The 18,066-nt window shown below is 40.9% G+C and overlaps 1 protein-coding gene across 1 annotated transcript in view; it reads left to right on the top strand.

The window, feature by feature from the left end:
- The window catches only part of cmip (c-Maf inducing protein), a 45,243-nt gene that overhangs the window by 9,199 nt on the left and 17,978 nt on the right, over positions 1–18,066 (top strand). The window contains exons 2-7 of the mRNA XM_054619709.1: positions 9,950–10,075; positions 14,902–14,952; positions 15,348–15,509; positions 16,131–16,172; positions 17,008–17,070; positions 17,186–17,266. Of these exons, the coding sequence (XP_054475684.1) occupies positions 9,950–10,075; positions 14,902–14,952; positions 15,348–15,509; positions 16,131–16,172; positions 17,008–17,070; positions 17,186–17,266 (525 nt within the window). The remainder of the gene's footprint in view (positions 1–9,949; positions 10,076–14,901; positions 14,953–15,347; positions 15,510–16,130; positions 16,173–17,007; positions 17,071–17,185; positions 17,267–18,066) is intronic.

The following is an 18,066-nucleotide window of genomic DNA, read 5'->3' as shown; positions in this document are numbered from 1 at the left end:
AATTTGATAAAATGTATTAAAACATGGAACGTCAACGAAAAAGGCTTAAAGATTTATCATATGAGGCCGTCATTGAAGTTATATGAGCTGCATGGCTTCAAATGTGTTCGGACAGTGGCTTTAGTTTGTATCTTCTAAAATGGTTATCATTTTTTAGTTTGGAAATTGAAAAGTATGTTTGATCAGTTGGTCTGCTGTTTGAAAAAGGGAACTGTCAACGATGCATTGTTTTACTTGAAATGACGTCTCAAGCTCATTCATCTGTTGCCAGACCACAGTGAAATGTGAAACCGTGGCCACCCTTAAATGTCACACTGGCCGAATCATTAAAAAAATATATATATATACAGTGGGTACGGAAAGTATTCAGACCCCTTTAAATTTTTCGCATTAATGTACACTCAGCAACCCATCTTGACAGAAAAAAACAGAAATGTAGAAATTTTTGCAAATTTATTAAAAAAGAAAAACTGAAATATCACATGGTCATAAGTATTCAGACCCTTTGCTCAGTATTGAGTAGAAGCACCCTTTTGAGCTAGTACAGCCATGAGTCTTCTTGGGAATGATGCAACAAGTTTCTCACACCTGGATTTGGGGATCCTCTGCCATTCTTCCTTGCAGATCCTCTCCAGTTCTGTCAGGTTGGATGGTGAACGTTGGTGGACAGCCATTTTCAGGTCTCTCCAGAGATGCTCAATTGGGTTTAGGTCAGGGCTCTGGCTGGGCCAGTCAAGAATGGTCACAGACTTGTTCCGAAGCCACTCCTTTGTTATTTTAGCTGTGTGCTTCGGGTCATTGTCTTGTTGGAAGGTGAACCTTCGGCCCAGTCTGAGGTCCTGAGCACTCTGGAGGAGGTTTTCTTCCAGGATATCTCTGTACTTGGCCGCATTCATCTTTCCTTCAATTGCAACCAGTCGTCCTGTCCCTGCAGCTGAAAAACACCCCCATAGCATGATGCTGCCACCACCATGTTTCACTGTTGGGATTGTATTGGGCAGGTGATGAGCAGTGCCTGGTTTTCTCCACACATACCGCTTAGAATTAACGCCAAAAAGTTCAATCTTGGTCTCATCAGACCAGAGAATCTTATTTCTCATAGTTTGGGAGTCCTCCATGTGTTTTTTGGCAAACTCTATGCGGGCTTTCATATGTCTTGCACTGAGGAGAGGCTTCCGTCGGGCCACTCTGCCATAAAGCCCCGACTGGTGGAGGGCTGCAGTGATAGTTGACTTTGTGGAACTTTCTCCCATCTCCCTACTGCATCTCTGGAGCTCAGCCACAGTGATCTTTGGGTTCTTCTTTACCTCTCTCACCAAGGCTCTTCTCCCACGATTGCTCAGTTTGGCTGGACGGCCAGGTCTAGGAAGAGTTCTGGTCATCCCATACTTCTTCCATTTAAGGATTATGGAGGCCACTGTGCTCTTAGGAACCTTGAGTGCTGCAGAAATTCTTTTGTAACCTTGGCCAGATCTGTGCCTTGCCACAATTCTGTCTCTGAGCTCCTTGGGCAGTTCCTTCGACCTCATGATTCTCATTTGTTCTGACATGCACTGTGAGCTGTAAGGTCTTATATAGACAGGTGTGTGCCTTTCCTAATCAAGTCCAATCAGTTTAATTAAACACAGCTGGACTCCAATGAAGGAGTAGAACCATCTCAAGGAGGATCAGAAGAAATGGACAGCATGTGAGTTAAATATGAGTGTCACAGCAAAGGGTCTGAATACTTATGACCATGTGATATTTCAGTTTTTCTTTTTTAATAAATTTGCAAAAAATTCTACATTTCTGTTTTTTTCTGTCAAGATGGGTTGCTGAGTGTACATTAATGCGAAAAAAAATGAACTTTTTCGATTTTAGCAAATGGCTGCAATGAAACAAAGAGTGAAAAATTTAAAGGGGTCTGAATACTTTCTGTACCCACTGTATATATATAGTTTCTCTTTCTTTTTGTAAGCCAAGCTCTAAAGCTGACATTAAGTAATTTCTTGTGCAACAAAAGTATTCTTCTGTTCCATTTTTTCTGTATTTTAAAATGTGAAGGAGTGCAAGGGTGAGAGAGTCCCTGAGCTCCAATCAAACTAAGGCTAAGTTGTCATGCTATCAGTCTGCATGCATGAAATGACGCGCACAAGTTGGACCAAGGCAAAACAGTTTTGGAGTTACTCCTCAGTATCTCTGCACTTTAATATCTCGGTCTGACCATTTCCCTGTGTCTGGTAGTGAAGGCTCTATTTATGAAACGGTTGTTGTTACAAATCTACCCAGCAGTGCAGGTGCAGATTAACTGTGTGTCTGTGATTGTACACATAGTTACGATGAGAACTATGGCTCTGTGGTAAACAAGGAGATCAGTACAGATATTTAGGCGTGTTGTGTTTGTGCTCGTCTGCCATGCGTCACAACACTGAGCGTCGTCCTGCTACAGGGAATAAACAGCTATTCCTACTGTAACCTCCCTTGATAACCTGAACTGCACTCACAAGGTTCTTCACAATCTGATTTATAGTTCTGTTTGGATTAACGTTATATTTGGATCTTACTGTGGAGCTACTTACATTTTCCAGCTGTTCTATTCGTAGTGTAAGTGCCGGAGCCGATGTTGCACTCAGCGTTGTTGGTTTTGTTGCAGCTGCTCTCGTTTTTTGTTGCTGACGTGGTTTTTATTCATTGTTGCGAATGTTGTTGTAGCAGTGGATGTTTTGGTTGTTGTTCTGTTTGTAACTGCTGCCATTTCTGGGCACCATTTTTTAATTTTTATTTTATTGTGGTTAGTTGCCATGGTTGTTGTATGTTTAGCACATGCTAATGTCAAGTAATAACTCCTTTGTCAACATTCCAATAATTAATTTTGTTTTCAAAGGCCTGTTATTCTTCACTTATCAAGCTTTTGAATGTTGTTAGAACATCAGTGACGAAAAATGTTGTGTTTAAAATCCACAAGCAACCAGCTCTCCAGCACTTATTTCACAATGTACTTTTATTATTTTAAAACTTGATAGACGGATTTATAGCTGTATTCATGGCATTTCACTACATAGTGTTTGCTTGTGTTTTGTATGTTGTATTGAGCAGGAGTGCAGTAAATCATTTATTTATTTTATTTTATTATTATCATTAAGGATCAATCATCCATCAACTTATCAAAGCATGTAATTTATCATATTATCATTCATTCTTCAAAAGTAATGATAAACTCCTATCACAAGTTATTAGAGCTTAAAACGATGTATTGTATTGAATCTGTTTTTTTTACTATAGGTCAAGACACAAAAATTCAATGAGCAATGATATTAGCGAGGCTGGATTGGTAACCAAACAATGTGTGCATCTGCCCTAGAGCCTCAGACCTAAAGGGCCCCCAAGGCCCCATATGATTCATATAACGTGGTGATTCACTTTTTTGTAGTTTCTTTGATCATGTTGGTTACTATATACATATATTTGTGTGTGTGTGTGTATCATTGGGGTCTAATACATTTGTTGCATGCATTTCTTACCTCATTGAACATTTGTTTAGACATTCTTGTAAGAATTTGAAACATTGTTGACATCCATGTTGCTAGCTGGTCTTCCTCTCCTCTCCACCACAGCTGATCAGTGAAACGGCACGAAATCACCTTGATTATTTGTACAAAATCTAAATAATACGGGGATCCGCTCTTAAAAACATTGCTCTATAACGCTACAAGTGGCCAATAACTCAAAAGGGTACCTTTTTAAACTGACTTGTTTGTTTTTACATTGTTTTGGAGATGAGCCCTTTTTTTGCATTTTGATAAATTAAGTGTGTTGAATTTGTGCCCCCTACATTCGAATTTTCCCCTTTTTGATTTCTAAAAGTACGTTGATTATTATCAACTTACATCATGGTATATTGCTACAGAGTTTTTCTTGTCATGTGACATGCAGTCTTATGTCTTGATAACAGATGTGGTGGTAATTCTTTTGGGGCTGTTACTCATTTTGAGTCAAGACTCAGATCTTTTCATTTTGGCCTTGAAAACTTTCTTGGAACTGTGTCTTCACAGAAAGTATTGGAGCCAAACCACAGAGCACTGTCTCCAAACAGTTTAATCAACAGAAGGGCCCTCTGTCCTGTCCTCTGAGAAGGCCTGCGTGACGTCATGACAGCACATCAACAGGTCAACAGTGTGTTTTCGTCCTCCCGAGTTTACGAGCAGCAATTTGGTTGTTCCTTAGCAAATGGAGAAGTGGAGCGGCTTATCGTTCAGGGAAGTGACTCTTTAAACGGCCGGTGACGTCATGCATGAGCTTGTGTGTCCCTGAACGCAGTATGTGACATGTTTATGTTAGTGTGGGATCGACCCGAGGGTCTTTGAACAAATGGAGCAACCGTGTCACCTCGGTCACCCTTCAGATCTGGGCCGCTACTGAATGGGAACTACTGTTGTGTGATTATTGGTGAATCTGAAACCGGGGAACACAGGAAGTGAATTTGTATTGTTTGCTTGATGACGGGAACAGGAGGAAATGTTCACTCAGATGCCGTCTTGTCCACTCGCTGTCTGTCTCCAACAGGAGGCTTGTTGTCGTGGTCTCTCTGTTGGACACGAAAAAAAAAAAAAAGGTATTATAATAACCAAAAATAAGTTTTGATTTTTGGGTATTAAAAAAGACAGCCAAAAAAATTACCCTTTTATTTAGTCAGAGGTTAGCACATGAAAGTGTAAAGCTAGGTTTTTTTTTTACTTTTAAAATGCTTTAGTAACAGGAGGTCTTAAATATCTACAATTGAGTAAATATTTTACAGGGCTATAAATCCAATAATGTAGTCCATGAATATGAGATAGGAGTTTACAGATAACTACAATCCCTCCTCCATTGTGGAGGTTGGTTTATGCCGTTTTCCTGGTTACACCTATAGTCTATGGGCATATCTATGGGTTACACGCGTTGTCTTTTTGACTCTTCACAGTTCATTTTATTTGTACGCCCTCTGTCGTTTTGCAGAATAATGCAAATAACAGCCCATTAAGCATAAAAGACGACTAAAACATATCTTTATGCAACACTTCCAATGTGGACCTCTGTGTTAAAAGCACATACACACATAGGTTACATTTATGTAGTTAAAATAAATTATGATTGCAATGTTTTACCCTGCTTTATCATATAAAATGGGGTGGGATGAGGAAACAAAGAAGGAAGACCGAAATGGAAAAGAGAGAGCAAGGGAGTAAGAAGAAAATGGGAGGATGAGAGGAGTAGGGAAGTAGGAAGTAGTAGGCTAAAAGCACTGGAAGTAGTAAAGGAAGAAAAGAAGGACACATTTGCACTTGGGGTTCAGAGAAGGAAACAACGGACAAGAGGGGTTTAAAAGGTGAAAACATGAATGATGAGAAGGATTTGAGGAAAAGGAAAAGGGAAGTAAAGAAAGATGAGTAAACAGAAAAAGGAATGAAGGGGAAGAGAGAAAGGGACTAAAGGGAGCAGGGGAGGGTGGGAAGATGGAGGAATAGGAAGGGAAGGAGTAACAGAAGATGAATAAAAAAAGGCACAAACGAGGAGTCGGAGAAGAGGACGGCGTGGAGAGAGGGATGAGGAGAGAAACGAAAAGGGAAACGGAAGTAAAAGAAAAGGAGGAGACAAGAATGGTAAGGGGTTAAGAGAGAAGGAAATGAGGAAACATAAGGAAAAAGAAAGGACAGTGGGAAAACAAAGGAGGAGAAATATTTTAAAAATGAAAAGGGAAGGAAGTGAAGAAAGCAAAGAAGTAAAGAGTGAGTAGAGGAGAAAGGATGGAAGGAAATGGGGACCTTTTAAATTCCTAAGTCAGGTTTGGTGTCCTACCTCTCTCACAATAAATAAACCAGAAATCATAATAATTATGATTCAACAGCATTGTTAGCACTGCTACTGTTGTTCCAGGTGTGTAGGTAGTGGACTGACCTTTTAAAATGGCTGCTTGACCTTTTCAGCACTGACCCAGGCACTAGGAGGTGATCACATGATCAGTATCTCCTTCGAACCTGCTGCGGCTCAGACTGGTGCAGTCATCTGTTTCCCTCCTCCTCCTCCTCCTCCTCCTCCTCCTCCTCCTCCTCCTCCTCCTCCTCCTCCTCCTCAGTTTATCTTTCTTCTCTCGCTGTTGATGTGTTTTCAGCTTTAAATCACCTAAGGCACAATTGGTACGTCTTATGCTGCCCTGCTGCGCTGGGTGAACGTAACATATCGGTGAGCTGTACGTTAGATGATCAGTGACTCAGCGTTTAGAAGCACTGACACTGTCACACCACACCTGAAAGTCAAAGGCATTGAAACCCAGTCTGTGACACAGATGTACAATAAAATCACTAACGTAGTTTATTTTTTTTAAGACTCGATACTTTCTTAAAACAGCTGGGCTGTCCTACCATTTATTTCCATATCCATACAATATGATAGGCCGCTTGCAGTCACTGCTATGGCTCGTTCATTAGAAGAAAGATTTAAGTTGTTGAAGTTTATTTTCTCACTATACAGAAATGAATAGTAGCCAATGGCTCAAAAAACAACACTTTAATACATCTTGCAGACTGCCACACTTTGAGAAATGGTTTGTAATGATGTTTTGAAAGTTAACCTAATGTGTAATAACTGGTTTTAAAAATTCTGAGCAGGTCCTTCACACGGATACGGTGGGGGAAAAAAATTGTAGTAAAATTCTTGTTTCCTCCAAAATTGTGTCAATTTTTTCATTTTCACGTCAGCTGAAGGGTGAAACCCTGAAACAAATCTTATGTCTACTACAGTTAGCATTTTGCTGATAAAGGGTTTCGACCCGCATAGACAGTTATTTATGCTTCATGTGCCCTGAATAAAGTCCCCTCATCAGCGCTCTTGTATTGAACATATCTGATAATACAGTGCATAGGTCATGCTTTCTTTCTTCATTTCTTTCCTCATCTCTCTCTTTGCTGTTTCCTTGCTTTCCTGTCTGCTTCTCCCTGGAAACAAACAAAAAAAACCCAACAAAACATACATCTCCATCCCCTTGTTTCTATGGTAACACAGCGGCGAGGAGAGGAGACAAGAGGAGCCATAGCCTCCTCCAACCCTCCTCTATGATGAAAAGCAGAACAGGAAGAGGCAGAACAAGCAAAAAGGAGAAAAAGAGAGGGCAGGAAAACAGTAGAGAGAGAAAGAGAGGCAGAGAGAGAGAGAGAGAAGGCAATCACTGCATGCTCTGGTGCAGGATGTAGTATCTATGGTAACCTCGGCTGCTTATCAGAAAATTGAAGTCCCTTTTGTTTGTCTCCGCACTGCTCTGCCTTTTCAAAAACACCATTTATCTCCTCCAGTACACCGCTTCTTATTGTGCTTTTTATTTTGCGGTTCATCTAGTTAGTGCGACATGTGTTGTCCAACTCCCAGCTGCATGTAGAACACTATTTGGCAGACGGACGGACAGACAGATAAACTGAGAACGAGGCTAACGTTTGCTCTTCCAAGGAAATGAAACATCTCGCCCAGAACCAATATTTGCCCTGGACGTGGTCGGTAATGAAAGTCCTGTATGCGTGCAGTTTCACAACAGGGATTTCTGAGTGTGTGTGAGTGTGTGAGTGTGTGTGTGCGCGCTGAGCGGCTGTTTATCTGTCTGAGAGCAGCAGAAGAAGAAGGAGGGAGGCAGTGGAGTGACAACAGAGCAGCCTGTAGAAGCCTGTTTTACTGCTCCACACTCACTAGTTTATCCATCATCTTCATCAGTATAATGATAAGTAATATCTGGATGTGACAGAAATATTGACATTTACCTCATAAGAGCATCATATTTTCTAAAGAACTGAAGTTTTCTAGACAGTTCCCAATGAGACAATTTGTTCAGATTTGGTATAAATCATCATGAGCACAAGTAAAATCAATGTAAACAGTGATTATTTTTTCTTTATCATGCATTATTTGTACATTAATTTCCTGATCTGTAATTTAAAAAGGGGAAAAAATTCAACATTTTGCCAAATATTAGCCTCAACCTTACACTCCTCCTTGTCGAGAGTCACCAATTTAAAACAAAAAAACTTGTGTGAAGAATAAAAAAAGTAATTCAAATCCTACCTGCTCTCACCTCTGCACACCTGACCAGCCGCTGCCTGAAGGGATTCAAGGATCATTTATTGTCATTATGCAACACAGGGATGCACAACCAAATTCAACTGTAGTCCATTTGTAACACAACAAGCACATGACAAACAAAACAGAAACAGTAGTACATTCCAGTAGTGCATTTTCTCAATTAGCACCATAAGAAATGAAAACAGCAGCAAAGATAAATAAATTCTGGTCCGATAATATGGCCGACATCTTCACATTCAAAATCCAAAGAAAGAAAAACATTGTCCATCAACTTTGACTGTGCTTGATCACCAAGCATCATGATGTAAACACAGAGTCCAGCTCCTCTGGTCCCACCGGAGTCCTGCTCTCTGTCCTGCTGTCTGCTCCTCTACTGCAGGATGAACGATGGATCCTGGTCTTTGTGAGGATGTGGACTCAACTGTCACCGACCTCCACCTGCTGTCATCCATTCTATTTTCCTGCCACTGACATTAGACAGCCAGTAGCATTCTGGGTAGTGGAGCAGCCTCAGGTCCTAGCAGGGTTAGCTTAGCTTCCATCTGGGCTCTCCTCCCTCTCCTCTCTGGAAAGGTTTGGTGGCGTTTGGACCAGCAGGTCTGGCTGGTTGGTCGGCCGTGGACGGTGATAGTCCGCTGCACCTTTTCAGACGTTGAGTATTCTGTTGTATGCCACAAGTGCTCCTGTAATAAACACGAAAAAACATCAAATCAAAACAAACAATGTGGCAATAATTCATGGGACACAACGTAGTGGGTGTTGTAGTCTGATCGTATGTTCACAGAAAACTGCTTTCTAAATGAAAAAGAAAACAAACGCTACTAAGTATCAGAAACATGCAGCCTCATCAGGGTGCAGCAAAAGCCAGCGCAGATGACGTCTGCAGGGCTCATACACAGTCGCTCTCCCATCAGCAATGATTGCTACTAAGTCACTTAGTGACGCTAATGCCTGGGAAGTGAACTGCTGATTCATTCACTGCCATTTTCTGCATTACCGACCAACACATGTCTTATTAAAGACGCACTGTGGCATTAACATTTCTCTTCAGACTTCTCCCCAGGGTTAGGAGATACACAGGCTTGGATTCCTTGCAGTTTTCACTCTGCCCCTCCTCCCCCCTCATCTCCCTTTCTCTTTAAAGACTCTTCTGTCTCTGGGTCCGGAAACTTGTGGTCATTTGTCAGCGCTTCTGTAATCATTTTGAGACGAGCAAACAGGTTGTGGCCTGTTACTCAGCTGCATCTGCTTCCAGCTCCCAGTGTGTGTGTGTGTGTGTGTGTGTGTGTGTGTGTGTGTGTGTGTGTGTGTGTGTGTGTGTGTGTGTGTGTGTGTGTGTGTGTGTGTGTGTGTGTGTGTGTGTGTGTGTGTGTGTGTGTGTGTGTGTGTGTGTGTGTGTGTGTGGGACGCAAAGTGTCTTTCTAGCTGTGTTTGTGTGATTAATGGCTTTTGCTAAATTGCTTTTCCACTTTGTTTCAGCATTCAATGACTATTCACTACATGAAATGTCACCACAGCTGATAAAGATTACTCTGTAATAGCGTTTGTTTGGCCTGCTGTTTACCCAGGGCAGGTTAGCCCAAGATAGGTTTCTTTTTGTCATTCCGGCTGACCGCCAGTTAAAATAAATATGGACATTTATTATTAGGAATACACCTTGAGATGTACCAACTCGCTTTCAAGGGGGTCCTCAACAACAGCTATACAATACTACACAGTTGGACAAAACATTTTACATTTTATAAGAAATAAAACACTTTTTGTAAATACATTTTTTTTCTTTCTCTGTGTAAATGAACAGTATGTAGTGTAAATGTTAGACGCTGGCAGAATAACCTCCTGTGGCTTTCTCTCCCTCCTCTCTGTCCAGCCCACCGGTTATATGGAGACGTCATTGTCCTACAGCTCCATAGAGGACCTGCAGCTCCTCTCGTGGGACAACGCTCCAAAGTACTGTGTCCAGCTCAGCTTCCCCGGCGGCACCGTCCTGCTTCAGGTAACGTCTGCCGTCATCTTACAGAGAAGCTACTGGAGGTCAGCTGTTAGAATAACAAAGGCTGAAATGAAACAAGAGACAATGAAACAAATGCTAACTTGACATTTTTGTTGGCTGGCTAGCTTTAGCAGCTGTTTCCATGCAGGCAGAGTTTTTTTTCCTAACCAATAGCTACAGCTACAAACAAGATATTGGCAAGCGTTCAATATTTAATTCATCTAATCAGTTTGAAGCGACACTAATAGGATGCATGTGATGCAATTTGATTTCTCTACGGGAATGAAAGCTAACATAAATACTTTTTAGGCATCAGCTGAATTATATTTAGAAACTGCGTGTCAAAGAAATGCACCTACTTTCTTAGTGTTGCTTCCTTTTTCCTTTATCTATTCGATATTTCCTGTTTTTATTATATGCTCCTTTAAGTGCCATTTGTGTTCGCTTTATGTTAAATAAAAAAGGTTCTTGTAGAAGAGTGTGTTCCATACCATATACTATAACTGTTTCCCAGCAGAGGAATTAATCAATTTAGGTGTCCAATCTGTTCATTAATCTGTAGAAAAAACAAAACACAAACGGGGTCAGAATTCCTTTTTTTTTTTTTAAGGCTTAAAATGAGTATTCTAATAAACAAGAAAAACAGAATATAAAAAGTTCTGTTTTTCTGGTATTTGCTATTTATTTCTTTTTTTCCACTTCCATTTCAAAGAAAAAGTTTTTAAAGCATATTTTAAATTAAAATTTAAGGTACATTTTTAAAGATTTAAAAAAACATGTTTCAAAAGTAACTAGGCAAGTAGTGAAAAAATAGTAAGCAGGTTCATCAGGGACGACATGCAGCCTGTTGTGAATGTAGTGAAGTGCTCGTATGTAACGGGAGGCTGCTTCACTGGGAGTAGAGCCTGCTGACCCCAGTTAGCTGTTAGCTCGTATTCAGAAATGGTCCTCAATGCACTTTTTCATGATGAAAATATAATTTCATGCAAGTTTAAGATTACTAATGCAATGGAATATTTGTGTTGTGCAAAGGGCACTCCCTGCCTGGAAACAGCCAGTGAAGTCTGTCATTAATTCAGCTCATCACACTCCTTGGCAAAGTCTTTGTATCCACTATCATGTTTCACAAAAACTTCTAGATCACCAGATTGATCGCTGGGAACAAAGTAGAACACTGTGTGATAAGTGTTTCGGTCAGTGTCCTGCGATAAATGTTAGACTCTAGAGATTTTAAAGCTGGGGGTGTAGGGGGAACTTTGGTCCTGGAGGGACGAGTAGATCTGTGGTAGTCTCCAGAGCGCTGTGTCAGCACTAAAGAAAGGTCTGGCTCCACACATTATCAGTCTGATGTAGGGAAAGGAACACTCTGGCTCTTTGATTTATTTAAGTCACACTAGATTAGTGCCTGTGATGTTTGGGACTCGGGATAGATCCAGAACCAGAACCCGTACTGGAAACCTTAAACCATGTACCCGCTGAACTATGAGAGAGCACTCTCAGTTCCTGGGAATAAAATTCATCCCCACATTAAGCATAGCCCTTCAGTGAGCACATTTGGTACTGTTACCCATTAGCCCAATTACCTCTGATACACTACTCAGCCCATTATTGGTGGTGGGGGGTCAACAGTGTATACCCACCTCATCAGTTGTGTTTGCTTATGCCTGCTGCCAGCTGTTTGGACCGCTGCCAGACAGATTCAGTGTGTGCTCTGAAGGGAAAAGCTCGGCCGGTTTGTGTCCACTGAGCTGAGATCAGTCAGTTCTCCTGGAAGTGGTGGAAACCTGGAAAACCTGGTGTAGTTTTCCAGTTATTGGAAGAACAAGGAAAACTGGAAACAATATTTGGAGGTCATGGAAAACTGAGGATAGTAAGATAGTAAGCTAACTAATTGTTCATCCGCTGCATGGTGTATGACATAATAGCAATAAAAATGATGAATTTGATTCAATCACTCAATCAGGATTTTTTTTTTTTGTTCTACTTGGCTCGTCGTTGTTCCTTCCTCTGGGTATACATTTGATGAATGTCATGTTGTCATGCTTTCACCCAAATAAAAATGTATACAATATATTTCATATCTGAACTGTTTATGAATTAACTCCAGTCAGCATGAGCCTTATTACAAGTTTTTAAATGCTGGGCTATTGACGTCAGTTATTTTTCATGTATGTGGGCGAGGAAAGTGACAATGTAGGTCTTCAATAAAGCGCTGAAGGGATGACCTATTTTTGTAGTTTATAAGCAAGTTGGCATCACACTGGTTCGCTTGTCAAAAAGCAAAAGGGATTTTCCCATTGGATTCTGGATTATTACAGAAAAGAATCTTCACAAATGAACAACTGTTTTATGATTTCTGAAGCATAAATGCAAACTAGGCTCTTAAGGAGCTAACCCACGGTCACATGACTTCATGTCACCGCCGCTCAGCTAAAGGAGGGCTATTGTTCAAGTGATGACGTTTAGCCGTCTCATTTAGACTCTTTTTTTTAAGACGGGTTAAAGCTTCTAAGTTCACCAGTAGGATATTTTATTGATGTATTTTAAACCATATAACAAAATGTTCAAATCTCTTCATCTTGTGTTAACCACAGACCTTATTTCAGACAGTTAACCCAAAACACATTGACTTCAAGATGAGGGAACCGGAAGTGTTAAAGTGCTGACTCATCTCTGGCCTTTAGGACTCATTCCTGCAGCTCTCTATTAGTTTCTCATGAGTGCTTCTAAATGAGGGAATAGAGGCTTGTTATCAAGAGTTTTTAGCCAAGAATGGACTCAGTTCAGTATATCCTGACATAATTTTACTCTATAAATAGTGTCATAACAGTTATATTTTAACTCCTTCACAGTGGCAAACAGAAATTCTTTTTTTTATCTGCTATCTGAAAACAGTAGGCCACCTGTACTGAACACACTGTTCCTTCCAATCGGTCAATACCGTGTTCAGTTTCTCCCTCTGAATACAAACCGCACCTAAACTGGTCTGACCTCAATGTTACCACACTCTGTTTTGCTGGCGATCAATTATTTTACTGTTAACAAACATTGGGACAGGTAGTAAAAAAAGTGCAAACATGCTGGAAGCAGACGGGAAGAATGGCAGAGTCCTTACTGGTCCTTGTGTGTCGCTCCGTTTTCACTGTACTCGCGTTGGAGAAGTCAGTAGTTTCAACTGTTTTATTTATCTTGCCTCTACTCCTCTGTGTACATCTCATCTTGTTTCAGTAGGCATGTCTCAGTTTAGCTAACACCAGCCTCCAATAAAGCGCACACTGCTTACCGTAACAGTCTGTCAGAGATGGTACGCAGCATGCCATTAGAAGGGATTTGGTATAAAATGTTGATCCTGTGTCTTCAGCCCTATTCCCACGGGACTAGTATTACCTGGGGACCTCTAGTCATGTGGAATAATTGTGGAGGTGGTCTGTGATCTTAATCCTGTGTTGTAATTTGTCAAGTCCAAATTCCACCTTTAACCACCCACCATGTTTCACCAAACACAGAGGTCATGTGGTCATATTAGTCCTGTGCAGATGGGTCTTCTTCTGTATTCCCTCAAAGGCCCTGAAAAAAAAGCACGTTCACATTCGGCTACATTTGTCTGCCAAAGTTTGAACAGTTCCACTTGAGAGACCTCGTTTGGTCTCTGCTCTTGTCACGGGTCTGAAGTGGACCGTGGTCGACTGCAAAAACGCGATGCACATCGGTCACGTGACGCTCGCATTCTGCTGTGCACCAATCAGAGTTCAGCAACATTCCATTTCAAAGTTAGTTGGGTGGATTTTGTGTTTACGTTGCCAGGCCACCCTCAATCCCATTATAACAAACCACATACACATAGTACAGTTTTAAAGCATTAATAAATAATAAGTTGTTTATTTATCCTGGAATTTAACTTCTTTTGTTGCTTATTAGGTTAGGTATGAATATTTAATGTTACAAATATATATATATATTCAAGATTTCGAAGTCTTCCATGATAACTCGCATATTGTGCAGCACATTGTGCTTGCACTTGGAATGAATTGTGCTTTATGAATAAAGTTTTGCTCGCTTGCACTCACGTCCATCAGATGCAGAGCAACAATAGCGTTCAGGATCTGGCCCTCTAGATGCTAAATGCTCCACTATGTTCACCAGCTAGATGATCGTCAGTAGTAATTCTTTATTTATTCATCACTATGTGCAACCGCTTTCACATTACACACTGACCCATTGTTGATATAAAAAATATTGATCAGTGCAGCTCTAATGTTCAGAATGACTCAAAGTCCAACCATGGCCGTTGAATTTATTTTTTCTTTGGCAGGCAGTGCAAAGACTCACTCTGTGTTTTGCATCTAGTAACTGCACACCTTCCTGTATTTATGACTAATGTTAAACATTCACAGCAGATACTGTGTGTTGGTTTGTGACCAATCATAGTTAGAGGGAGGCCTCTGCATTTGTGAGACAAAAAACCCTGTGGCAACTGTAAATGTCATGAAATCAAGAGGGGAAATCTGTCTTCAAAATTGAAAAACACTTTATTCGGGTCGAATTTGCTGATTTAATGTCGTCATTGTTCCAATTGTTACAAAAGGTGAACATGTAACTTTTCGGATGTTGTTGACTGAGTGGCTTCGAGGAAATGACATGAAACCATTGTGTGTGGGTTTGTTTCCTACTACCTGAGATCCCATGTAACAAATTTGTGTGTGTGTGTGTGTGTGTGTGTGTGTGTGTGTGTGTGTGTGTGTGTGTGTGTGTGTGTGTGTGTGTGTGTGTGTGTGTGTGTGTGTGTGTGTGTGTGTGTGTGTGTGTGTGTGTGTGTGTGTGTGTGCTAGGCTGCAAACAGCTACTTAAGGGACCAGTGGTTTCACTCCCTACAGTGGAAGGTAAGGTTACTGTTTGTCTTTAACTATTCATGGATTTGTTTAATCAGTCCCCCTCCTTTCCTGTCTGTAAGCTTTATTGTTCCATATTTTTAAAAACACTGATATTTAAGTGGTTTACCTTTTTAGATTTTACACTCAACACTGTATCTCAAGGAAGAATCTAAAGCTATCACATAGACAGCACTGCCCAGGTTTCATGATGGCTACACGCAATTCTGACTCTTCACAAGCATTTCCTGTTTATGTGATTTCACTCCACCATTTTAAATAGAAATATATAAATGTTTCTGTCCCAGAACAGTGCAGGCAGCAGCTAGAGAAAGCATTGATGATGATGTTCCAGATGATTTTCAGGGAAGTCACCGGGGGCTGTTGCGTTGTGTTTTTTCGTGCAGAAAAAGATCTACAAGTACCGTAAGGTTCTGAACAACCCGAGTCGCTGGGACGTGGTGCTGAAGGAGATCAGGGCGCTGGTGGACATGGCTCTGACCTCACCGCTGCAGGACGAGTCCATCCACCAGGCTCCTCTGCACATCATCTCCACCCTGCTGGCTGAGGTAGACGCACGCACGCACGCACGCACACACGCACGCACGCACACATACATACATACATACATACACACATACACACATACACACACACATTCAGGCATGCAGTATATTACCCATTCCCTCTTTATGCCTTATATTAGTTGTTGCCCTAATCTAAGTTTTATTGTTTTTTCTTCATTTTGTTTCACCTTTTTAATTATAACAATAACTGGAAAATAATAATGCCATTGTCACACAACAGACTGCTGAAACAGAAACTCTATGGTGCAACAAACCAGTTAATATTACAATAAAGAAATAGAAATTAAGAAGAAGAGCTGAATTTTTGCATTCTTAAATTATTGCACAATTATTGGTTCATGTGCATTTATTACTTATTTATTTAACATTAAACATTTTGGAACTTAATATTCAGTTTTTCAGTTCCATGCTGCTTAGCACTTGTACTACAATCAGAGGAAAACATCAGAGGTTTTGCTCCACTACAGTTTTTTTAACAGCTACCAGTTCCAAAATAGCAGTTCATTAAGACAAGTGTTTATTTGTAATGGAGTATTTTTATAGTGTGGTGTTTTAAGGATCTGCCTGTAACTCTAACATATTTTCTCTTGCTCTTCCCCACAGAACTCTAATCTCAGCACTCAGGATCATGAGAACATCATTGTGGTGAGTTTTATTTACTAGAAATTGATTTTGATGTTAGTCTGAAGTTAAAAATGTACACGCTTGAGTCCTGCTGGTTTTATCTTTATACTGAAGACAGCTATTTTTGTGTATTTGTTTGTGTGACACTTGTACGCTTGTATTTTTGATTGTTGCTGGCAATGCCCACATGGCGGCATCATGACTGTATCGTGGCGGTATCATGACTGTATCATGGCGGTATCATGGCGGTATCAAGGCGCTATCATGGCGGTATCATGGTGGTTTCTTGGTTGTATGTGGAAGCGGTATCATGGCGTTATCATGGCGTTTTTATGGGGGTATCACAACGGTATCATGTCAGTATCAAGGCATCATGGCGGTATAATGGTGGTTTCATGGCGGTTTCTTGACTGTATGTAGAAGCGTTATCATGTCGTTATCATGGTGGTATTTTGATGGTATCATGGTGGTATCATGACGGTATCAACGGGGTATCATGGCGGTATCGTGGTGCTATCGTGGTGCTATCATTGCGTTTTCATGGTGCCATTGTGGTGTTATTATCGTGGCACTATCATGGGGCTATCATGCTGTTATTATTGCGTTTTCATGGCGCTATCATGTCACTATCACGGTGCTATCATGGTGCTACCATGGTCGTATCATGGCACTATCATGGCCGTATCTGGGTAGAACAGAAGAGTTTTATGCTGAGGTTCTGGTGTTTGCGTAGTCTCCTCTGGGCTTTATTTTATAAATGTCCTGCAACTGACAGCTCAGATCTATACTGTTGGCTCCCAGCAGGGATAATTAAGACATACAATATGTAAAAATGAATCTGTCTTTGTGTGTTCAGGCTATTGCTCCTCTTCTGGAAAACAACCATCCACCACCTGACCTCTGTGAGTTCTTCTGTAAGGTGAGCCCATGTGTCAAAGTAGAACAACTCTGAACATTTACTTCCTGTAGTGAAGAGAAATGGTTTTAAGTGTTTCACAGTGCTTACTGTTGACTCTCATTGCTGTTTGTTGCAGCACTGTCGGGAGCGGCCGCGGTCCATGGTGGTGATCGAAGTGTTCACTCCTGTGGTCCAGAGAATCCTCAAACACAACATGGTGAGAACGATGCCAGCGACACAGAGCCTTCAGTAGTATAACTAGGAATCAGTTACTATTAAGCCTATTTATTGAATATAATATCATGTTTTTGGTCGTTTACATTCCTTTAAGTCTAGTAGGACAAGAAATGCCTTCAGTTTCTCTAAATCCTGAATAGAGATATATATATATATATATATATATATTTTATAGAAAGACAGGGCCCTTAATCAGCTCAGCCCAGTAAGGCTAAACATAACTATCTAAAGTGGCCCTATTATGCTTTTCTACTTGTTCCCTCTCCTTTAGTGTGTTATATATATTGGTTTACATGTAAAAGGTCCGTAAAGTGTAAAACCTGAAGTCCACGTCTAAAAGGAGTTACCCTCCCCCTCAGAATCACTGCTCCTGAGCTGCCTGAAACGGCTCCATTGAATTCCCTCCTTCACTTCCGTAACTTTATGAGGTCATAATGTTACGGAAGTGACGTAAAATTCCTTCCGGCTAGTTTGGCCCTCAAACAACAAAAGAGAGAGACGGAGCTGGAGCTCCGGAGGAAGAGTTGTTTTTTTTGCAGAGGATAGCTTCAACAGTGTTTTGAACCGCTCAAGAAGACGGGGCTGAATTCTGTTTTCCAACGAATGCGAAACGTTGACCAATCTCAACAGAGAGGGCTAGCTGACCAATCAGAGCAGACTTTGCTTTCTGGAGGGAGGAGCAAGCGCTACAACGGAGTGTTTCAGAGAGAGGGTGAGAAGAGGTGCTGCAGGACAGCCAGGATGAGAAAAACAAGGCGGATTATGAGCATTAACGCATCT

This window comes from Anoplopoma fimbria, chromosome 19 (assembly GCF_027596085.1).
Source record: "Anoplopoma fimbria isolate UVic2021 breed Golden Eagle Sablefish chromosome 19, Afim_UVic_2022, whole genome shotgun sequence".
Classification (NCBI taxonomy): domain Eukaryota; kingdom Metazoa; phylum Chordata; class Actinopteri; order Perciformes; family Anoplopomatidae; genus Anoplopoma; species Anoplopoma fimbria.
Note: the sequence above shows the minus strand (reverse complement) of the source record. Positions and strands in the feature narration are given on the sequence as shown.